Here is a 9,516-nt window from a genome sequence, read left to right as displayed (position 1 = left end):
AGCTACGTGAGGCTTCATATTACATATTTATATATATATAAGTTATTAATGTTGATCTGATAAGGAACTCCTCAGTCTCCTGTAAAGCATTGCAGAATATAATTAATTTGTACGTTTGTATAAATAGAATTCTTATAAATATAATTTGTGCACTTTTAAAATTGCAATAAAAATAAGTATTACCATGAAATTAGCACCACACACATTAATGATTTAATATAATTTATGTTTCAAGTGCATTTATTTAGATGAAAATAGTAAAGTGGTTATAACCATGACTTTTGTTTCAATTATATTGGTAAACCTGCCCAGCAAAGTAAGGAGAATATGCAGAAATTAAACCCACACAATTTTAATTTTAAAACTATTTTCACAATTATCTTTAAACGCCTGCTACTTCCGAGATGCTCGTACCGCTTCGTTTACGCACGCGCACACGCGGCACCCCGGTGCGTCTACTTCCGGAAGCTTAGTCACTGATACCTTTTTTTTGTAGTTTTTATGAACAAATAAAAAAATCTGTTTAACCGTGCGAAACACAAAAAATATAGATAGATACAAAAATCAGACAGCCATATAAAGTGTATAACTAAAATACTCCCTATGCCGATACGATACCTCTGTGTTTGTGCCGGTGATTTATGATGCCGACGCATACGATGTTTCCATTGGCAACTTCAGAGTTACGTCATTTAGAACACACCTTCCTATTGGTCGGTTCATCGATCCGAAATCTCTGTCCGGAGGCAGCCGGCTGAAGGTGAACCCTGTCTCTCTCCACTTCGCCCGGCCCGTTACTGGAAGTAGCCGCCCCCCGTACCCGGTCTCCTCTGCTCGTTCTCCCCGGGTTCGACCTCCGCCATGTCCGTCTTCAGCGACGTCCCTCAGGCACCGCCGGTGGCGGTTTTCAAGCTGACGGCCGACTTCCGAGAGGACAGCCACCCGCAGAAAGTGAATCTGGGAGTCGGGGGTAAGAGCGGGTCACTGCGGATGCTAGTGCTAGTGCTAGTGCCAGTGATAGTGCTAAACCTAGCTTAGCCGACTACGGCAGCGACTTAGCCGGGCAAAATAAGCCGCCACCGGCCGCCCTCTCGCCAGTCATTATCGTGCCGTGCTCCCTCTCCCAGAGTAGAGACGCTCCTTTTCTTTTTTGCACAATTTAAACGTCGCTGCAATTTAATTTGACCTTCGCACACAAGCTAGCAGCCCAGCTAGCAAGCCGCAAGCTACTATCAGCTTTCAGGATTCTGTCGTTGACCCTGTGCTGCCTCGAGGGATGTGGGATTTCACAATTAAAAATTAATTAGAAAAAAAAGTCATTGGTGTAATTACATTGTAACTCCACATTCAACAAATATGTGTCTTCCGTTAAATGTGAAAGCATCTTTAAGAACTTCACTGACTTTATGAGAGGAAGTGTGTAACTTGATTCATTTAGGTGGTTATGACTTTCTGGACCAGGTGGAATTATTCCACATTTTCCACTTTATGGAAACCAAAACATTAATGTTGTGGGCTTTGGTTTTCATTAGAATCATCTTTTAACGTAGATAGTCACTGCATTTGATGCGTATTTGCCTTGTGATGCAACTGGCCATGCCAGTGCTTCGGCCGCCAGGTAACCCGAGGGGATCCTTTACAGTGTATTTAAATATCTTACAATAACGTTAATAATAAAATATAACTTGGTTAGTAAAAGTATGACACCCCTCCTGTGCAAAGAGGCCCCACAGAGAAATGTTCAATCTGAAACACCTGATCCAGAAGTAAGGAAAAACTCTTGAAATAATTAAATGCTGATAAAACTGCAAGTTTCACCCTAAATAAGTGGAATATTGCATCTTTGTTAGGAGGAAGGAAGGTAGCAGGAAGACAAACTCAGGAGTGAACCACGTGTGGCGCACATGAACAATCTTGAATTTAAAAACTGCGGGCATAAGAAAATACAAGAAATGAAGATTAGAATAATTTCTACAGCCTGTGTGTCACAGCCTGGCGCTTTGAGCTCGCCGGCTCACACTCGATCCGAGTTCCTTGGGAGTCACATGTTTAGCATGTTTTGGTGGCACACTGTTTACCGTGGGCTGCGGAGGGGTGACCTTCATGGGGGTGAGAGATCTAGTTTAGTGTTTCTTTACGATCCAGAAAGGACAGCAAACTGATCCAGGCTCTGAGTCAATGGTAGTAACTACGACTCACTGGTAAAGTAAGTGATACTGCTCTTCGACGAGAGCTTCTGAGACAAAATAACTCAAACGTTACCTTCTCTGCTGCATCTCAACCTGAGAAAAATGCTAACTTGAAATGTAGTTCTTCTTGTCGTGGCAACTGGACTTGAATTCCAAGAGTTCACCGAGAATTCACAGTGACCAGGGCGACCGAGAACCTCCGCAGACCGGTCGAAATGTAGTGCTTATTATATTTTGGTTTGAGGAAAGGCTCTGTTTGTCCCCCCCGCAGCTTACCGTACCGACGACTGCCTGCCCTGGGTGCTTCCGGTGGTGAAGAAGGTGGAGCGGCTGATCGTGGAGGACGACAGCCTCAACCACGAGTACCTGCCCATCCTCGGCCTGCCTGAATTCCGCTCCGCTTCCTCCAAGGTCGCCCTGGGAGACGACAGCGCCGCCATCAAGGAGAACCGGGTCAGGCACAGGCGCTTCCTGAAATGGAGGAACCCCTCCCCAGAATCAAAAATCGGGGAAAACCCAAATTAGCGTTGATTCTGGAGGAAAACTGTAAATAATCTGAGTGTGTCGTCTCCAGGTGGGAGGAGTCCAGGCTCTGGGCGGGACCGGGGCCCTCAGGATCGGCGCAGAGTTCCTGCGGCGTTGGTACAACGGCGTCAACAACACAGCGACGCCCGTCTACGTGTCCGCGCCCACCTGGGGTGAGTGAGCCGGTTCCAAAGCGCCCTGGAAAACCCGAAGAACCCCGAATGGTAGACCCCGAGCAGCTCTCCCACACGGCGTGGACAAACAACTGAACGGGCGGGATTTATTTCTGTATCTTCAATCGCAGAGAATCACAACAGTGTGTTCGCCGACGCCGGATTCAAGGACATCCGTCCATACCACTACTGGGACGCCGCCAAGCGGGGCTTGGACCTCAGCGGGCTGCTGGACGACCTGGAGGTGAGGACGGGACGGACCTGCAGGAGGCCCTTCACTGAAGCCACTCCAGGCTCCAAAACATATGAGCTGAACAGACAGCGGACACTTTTAACTGTTAGCTGGTGGTGTCGTTAGCCTAATGTTAGCCTCATGTTAGCTTAATGTCAGCCTAACATTAGGTTAATGTAAGCCTAACGTTAGCTCAATGTCAGCCTAACATCAGCTTAACGTTAGCTTAATGTCAGCCTAACCTCAGCTTAATGTTAGCCTAACGTTAGCTTAATGTCAGCCGAACATCAGCTTAACGTTAGCATATCGTAGCCTGACTTTAGCTTAATGTTAGCCTAACATAAGCTCAATGTTAGCCTAACATTAGCTTAATGTTAGCCTAACGTCAGCTTAATGTCAGCCTAACGTCAGCTTAATGTCAGCCTCACATCAGCTTAACGTTAGCCTAACAATAGCTTAATGTCAGCCTAACGTCACCTTAATGTCAGCCTAACATTAGCTTAATGTCAGCCTAACCTTAGCTTAATGTCAGCCTAACATCAGCTTAACGTTAGCCTAACAATAGCTTAATGTTAGCTTAACATTAGCTTAATGTCAGCCTAACATTAGCTTAATGTTAGCTCAATTTCAGCCTCATATTAGCTTAATGTCTGAAGATGTTTCAGCCCCTCTTCCACCTGTGAGGGCATCCACAACCCTGGCAGCTACACTTGGAAACTCCTCACAGGGAGCTGAAGAACCCTCTGGGATGAGGGTCTGAAACATCTCCAAGACTTGGAAGACTTGGACGACATGAAGAACCCACTGGTTCGTGTGCGGACGTTAGATGAACCTCACGGCGGCGTCACCATCTTTCCTCAGAAAGCTCCGGAGCGCTCGATCTTCGTGCTGCACGCCTGCGCTCACAACCCCACGGGCACCGACCCCACCCAGGACGAGTGGAAGAAGATCTCCGAGGTCATGAAGGTGAGCCGGCGTTTGCGGAGGAACGTATCTTCTCCGCTTTTGTTTTCGTTTCTCCGCATCTTCACGCGGGTTCTGCTCTCTTCGTGTCCAGAGGAGGAACCTGTTCGTGTTCTTCGACTCGGCCTACCAGGGCTTCGCCTCGGGCGACCTGGACAAAGACGCCTGGGCCATCAGGTTCTTCGTGTCTCAGGGCTTCGAGCTCTTCGTGGCTCAGTCCTTCTCCAAGAACTTCGGGCTGTACAGTGAGCGACGCCGCCGCCGCCGCCGCCGCCGCCTCCACGCGCAAACGCCGCCTCCGCCGAACCGCAACCTTCTCCCTCTCCACCAGACGAGAGGGTCGGCAACCTGACGGTGGTCGCCGAGGACAACGACAACCTGACTCGCATCCTGTCCCAGATGGAGAAGATCGTCAGGACCACCTGGTCCAACCCGCCGTCCCAAGGAGCTCGCATCGTCAGCAAGACCCTGAACAGCCCGGAGCTCTTCGCCGAGTGGTGGGTCTTCGCCGCGTGGGCGCCGCCGCCGCTTTCCCGCCGCCGCCATCCTGAACATCTCCCGCCCTCCGAGCAGGAAGGGGAACGTGAAGACGATGGCCGACCGCGTCCTGCTGATGAGGGACCAGCTGAAGGCCAAGCTCCAGAACCTGGGGACGCCCGGGACCTGGGACCACATCACCCAGCAGATCGGCATGTTCAGCTTCACCGGCCTGAACCGTGAGTCCTCGCCGGCGAAGCTCCGCCTCCTCCAGAAGGTCGGCGTTCTAACGCCGCCGCTCCATCTCCAGCCCAGCAGGTGCAGTTCATGATCAAGGAGAAGCACGTCTACCTGATGGCCAGCGGCCGCATCAACATGTGCGGCTTGACCTCCAAGAACATCGACTACGTCGCCCAGTCCATCCACGAGGCCGTCACCAAGGTCCAGTAAACTCCGCCCACTCCCAGCACTCCCGCCCCCTGATTGGTCCACGTCCTGCAGGGTCTTTCTGTGTCCTGAGGAGCAACGTTTCACAGGAGAAGATCCCGGAGCCGCACATTTCAACCGCCGCCGTCTCCGCAAACCGGAGCCGGTCGCTTCCCTTGTCTTCGTCCCGCCTCTCCTCGCGTCCCGCTGCACGCCGGCCGCCATCTTGGCCACGGCGGTCCACCCGTATCCATACTGTGATGTAAACAACGCCGCCCAAACGTCCGGGCGCCGTGAACCCCACCTCGGAGGGGGGTTTCACTCTTATGATTTTTTGCACCGCGTGCGTAAGTGTGTGTGTGTGTGTTTGCGCGTGTGTGTGTGTGTGTGCGCGTGTGTGTGTGTGTGTGTGAGTGTATTATGTCTTACCCGCCAGGTGTTGCTTTAAAATGCTGTGGACGGAGAATAAATTATAAACACACTCCCTGTCGTCTGACTCGTTCCTAGCCGGTTTCCGTAGCAACCGCAGGACGGACGCTCTTTGATTGACAGCCGACTCGTCCGGGTTAAGCCCCGCCCCTCAGAAGACGGAGCTGATTGGCTGGAACGTCCCCAGGAGGCGGGGCCAGCGCCCCCTGCTGCACCGGAGGAGGTACTACAGGTGGAAACACTCGTCCTGCATCACAGCATTTTAATCAAAAAGTTGGATCAGTATCAATGGCTGGAAGACAAATCGATAAGGAATAGATCAATTTAACCGTTAGATTTGCTGCTGCTCACATAAACATTTGAAAATATCCGACGTTCCTCCATTTGAGTTCCCTTTGTTAGCCTTTGTTAGCCTTTGTCAGCCTATGTTAGCCTTTGTTAGCCTATGTTAGCCTATGTTAGTCTTTGTTAGCCTTTGTTAGCCTAGCACGGGTCGGCAACCTTTAACACCCAAAGAGCCATTTGGACCCGGTTTCCATGGAGAAACGAAAACACTGGGAGCCGCAAATAATTTTTGACATCTAAAATACAGGTATCACTGTATAACTGCTTTTTTATTACCTTTACACTTTGTATAACAAGTGTGTAGTGTGTTGCTTATGGAATCCACAAAGTGCTACAGAGAAAATTAAATTTTATTTATGGAAGGAACACATTTTGAAAATTTTGAGAATGTGTGGCGTAGCCTTGATCTGAATTTAAAAAAAAATCGGGAAAAAAAATCACTGTCAGTAAACAATAAAAAATAAATATTTGGAAAATATCTTCATAAATATTGATTTTACCTTTAGTTTACCTATTTTAATGGGACTTCTGCGCACAGCATCTGCAAATTGGGACCATACCGGCTGGCGGTGATGTTTATTTTGAGCGGCGAAAATTAATAAATATAATTTTATTTTTGATATTTCAAGACTACAATAATCTTCCAACCTAGAACTGAAATTAAAAAAAGGAGCTAACACAAATAAAATACACTTCGATTAAATATTTATAACCTATTTAAAAATAAATGGCGAGGATATGTGCTAGGCTAGCTCTGTCAGCTTGTCCAGAACCCTCTTCCTCCACGTCGTGATTCTTTCACACTGGAAACAAGTTTTAGAATAACAACACAAAACTACCTGAAACCAGAAAAAAGAAGTACACGTGCACGTGAGAAAGCATCGGGTCAAAATGGCATCGGATCCTGCAGGGCCGTTAAATCAGCCGTTTTTTGAATGGAGTTTGGTTCATTGATCAGAAGCAGGCTTTTCTTCCTCGTGACATCCTGTCACATTTGAGGTCATTTCCTGTTTCCTGAGCGTGTAATTACACAAAATGACCACTAGGGGGGAAGAGGGCGCTTGTCTGCATTTCCAGCTGTGAAATAAGTTGTGTGTCTAGTAGTGTGTGTGTGTGTAATCTTTCATTGTGCGCTTATTAATTGCAAAACCCTGTTTGTTAATCTGTAATCACCTTCCGCCCCTGAAACTCCCACCGTGTTAAATCTGTACAACTCACTTTAGAATACAAAGTGGGCTCCTCTTGTGTGTGTGTGTGTGTGTGTGTGTGTGTGTGTGTGTGTGTGTGTGTATGTGTGTGCGCAAGTTTCCCCAAGTATGCGCTTTGGTTAGCATGTGAATAACCCTCAAGGACTGAGGAAAAAAAGAATTGAGAGTGTGTGTGTGTGTGTGTGTGTGTGTGTTCGGTGAAAGGCTGTTGATGAAAAGGGGCGTGTCTGTTTCCATGGGAACAGCTGCCATGTTTGAAAGACAGGGCGACATTTTCAGGATTCCCAGGAAGTGACTGATGGTTTCGGTAAAATAAATGTTCAAAGTGCACATTTTGTTCGAATATCCAACAGAAACACCGGCGTGTGTGTTACTGTGCTGATTTAGTAGCGTCAGACTCCTGTTGCCACGGTGATGCATGATGGTTGACGCTCCAACCCTCAGCATCCTGTTGGTTTGTTTGGTTGTTTTTTGTGGCATCGCCACGGCGACAACAGGCCGACCAATCACGTTGCGGTAGGGTGTGTAGTATCGCTACCATACTTAGATACAAAAAAAAAACAACAATCTGCTATATAACTATAATCTACGCTGACATGTTTTTCCACAATAAAACTGTGCTGCTTTCCGATTCTAAAGTGCATTCATAAAAAGAATATAAACTTTGGTTTCCGTTCATCCACTTCCTTTTTTGTGAATATGAGTCACTTTCTAACCGGAAGAGTGACGGACTTTTATGAAATACAAGCGTCAAACTCATTCAAGGGAAGGTAAAACATCTGGAAAAGCATTTAAAAAAACAAAACAAAACACAAGAATCACCCCCCTAAAAAATCTGAGAAAAATAAATACAATTTTTGTCATCAAAATTAAAAAAAGAGTAGTATTTTTAAAAAATCACAAGAATTTTCAAAAAATGTCACCAAAAAAATGCAAAGAATGAGTTTAAACAAAAGACAAACAGAAAGAGAGGAACAGAGCTGGAAAAATTCAAGACAACGCCTACATGAGGAAAATTAAATCAATTAAATTAAGGATTAATTAGAAATAAAAAGAATGGGAAAAAATGTTGGAAAAAATATTTCAAATGATAAGAATTTTGATAAGAATTGGAGAGAGAAAACCTGCAAAAATAATTACACATATTAAATCAAGAATTTTAAAAAGAGGGGGAAGAGAAATATCTGGATTTTTGAAAAAACATTGAATTCGATACATTAATTTAAGAATTAAAAAAACAGGGGAAATGGAAAAAACGGAAAATCACAAGAATGTTGGTAAAATTTGCAAAAAAAAAAAGCAAAACATAATGACATATACAGTATAACATCAAATTATTAAATTAGAAATGAAAAAAAAAGGACGAAAATCAGGAAATATCTTATTTCATCAACAAAAAGAATTTGATAACAATGCAAAATAATGTGCAAAACAAAATTAGATCAGAACTTTGTTCAAAAAAATCACAAAATTTGGATAAAAACTTGCAAAACCCTGTCAAAAAACAATTAAACAAATGAATAATTTCCCATAAAACAGCACAAATGATCACACTTGTCAAGTTCTTCGAAAAAGGCAAAAAATGTAGGAAAAAAAAATTCAGCAAATGATCTCTAAATTATGACAATTAATTAAAAAAATGGACATTGAAGCAAAAAATCAATATTATTTCCGTGTTTTGAAACATTTATTGTCTCTTTCCCGACATCTAATGTAAAATAAAAAATGTACGTAATTTAATTGAAAAGTTTATAAATCATCCTGTAACATTTTTTTCATTGTCGGAAGAAAGTGGTGATTAAACCCGAGAGACATGAAACTAATCAAATAATTATCAGTCAAGTTTCAATTTGCGTTTTTTGTGGTCATTCTGAGAAAAAATAATTTGCTCGCTTTATTAACTGGAATGTATAGACTATATGATTTTTACGTAAACATTTTATACACATCAATTATTGCAAATGATTAATTTTAATGTCTGGTTTTGTTTGGTTTAGTGTGAACGACCTGCAATGCACAATCTGTCCACTAGGGGGCAGCAGAGTCAATGTTTTCAGCTTTTTGGGTTTTGTTGACCATGTTTAGATAATAATAGCCTAAAGATTTTTTTTTTTTCTTCTAAAGACATATTAAAATATAGATATGTACATATAAATATCCCAGAGGAGCAGACCTGGGTTTCTGTCATCTTGAAGACTTCAAAACAACAACATAGGAGGAAATAGACAACAAAATTAGTTAAAATTTGCCTTAAAACCTCTTCAAATATTGGAGAAAAAAATCTTTGAGTAAACCCTTACAATCAAGTAGAAATATCAGTAATATCAGTTGAAAAAATAAATTGTAAAATATATCATAAATAATTACATACCAAATCGGTTAAATCATGATTTCCTTAAACACAGGAAATAACCAGCAAAAATAAGCTTTAAATTGGTGAGAAAAAAACAAAAACTTTGAAATCAGCAAAGAAACATTTAGATTATGAAAAAAAAAGTGAAATCAGGAAAATATACTCTTAAAAGTGGATGACAAAATCTTTTAATAAT

General features: G+C 43.9%; 1 protein-coding gene across 1 annotated transcript; it reads left to right on the top strand.

The window, feature by feature from the left end:
* Positions 1–729: 729 nt before the first annotated feature.
* LOC147228461 (aspartate aminotransferase, cytoplasmic-like) lies at positions 730–5,467 on the top strand. Its single transcript, XM_086156583.1, has 9 exons — positions 730–970; positions 2,461–2,642; positions 2,764–2,887; positions 3,019–3,131; positions 3,981–4,085; positions 4,177–4,327; positions 4,414–4,579; positions 4,656–4,798; positions 4,870–5,467. The coding sequence occupies exons 1-9, from the start codon at positions 862–864 to the stop codon at positions 5,007–5,009; spliced, it is 1,233 nt and encodes a 410-aa protein (XP_086012709.1). The 5' UTR covers positions 730–861; the 3' UTR covers positions 5,010–5,467.
* Positions 5,468–9,516: the final 4,049 nt, after the last annotated feature.

The sequence above is a fragment of the Fistularia commersonii genome, chromosome 12, assembly GCF_037954325.1.
Source record: "Fistularia commersonii isolate RoL2024-O1a breed Wild chromosome 12, RoL_Fcom_v1.0, whole genome shotgun sequence".
Taxonomy (NCBI): domain Eukaryota; kingdom Metazoa; phylum Chordata; class Actinopteri; order Syngnathiformes; family Fistulariidae; genus Fistularia; species Fistularia commersonii.
Note: the sequence above shows the minus strand (reverse complement) of the source record. Positions and strands in the feature narration are given on the sequence as shown.

Coding starts and splice junctions, on each gene's coding strand:
- LOC147228461 (XM_086156583.1), top strand. CDS start 862: ATGTCCGTCTTCAGCGACGTCCCTCAGGCACCGCCGGTGGCGGTTTTC. Junction 4,328..4,413: donor CAAGAACTTCGGGCTGTACA/GTGAGCGACGCC, acceptor CCTCTCCACCAG/ACGAGAGGGTCGGCAACCTG. Junction 4,799..4,869: donor CAGCTTCACCGGCCTGAACC/GTGAGTCCTCGC, acceptor CTCCATCTCCAG/CCCAGCAGGTGCAGTTCATG.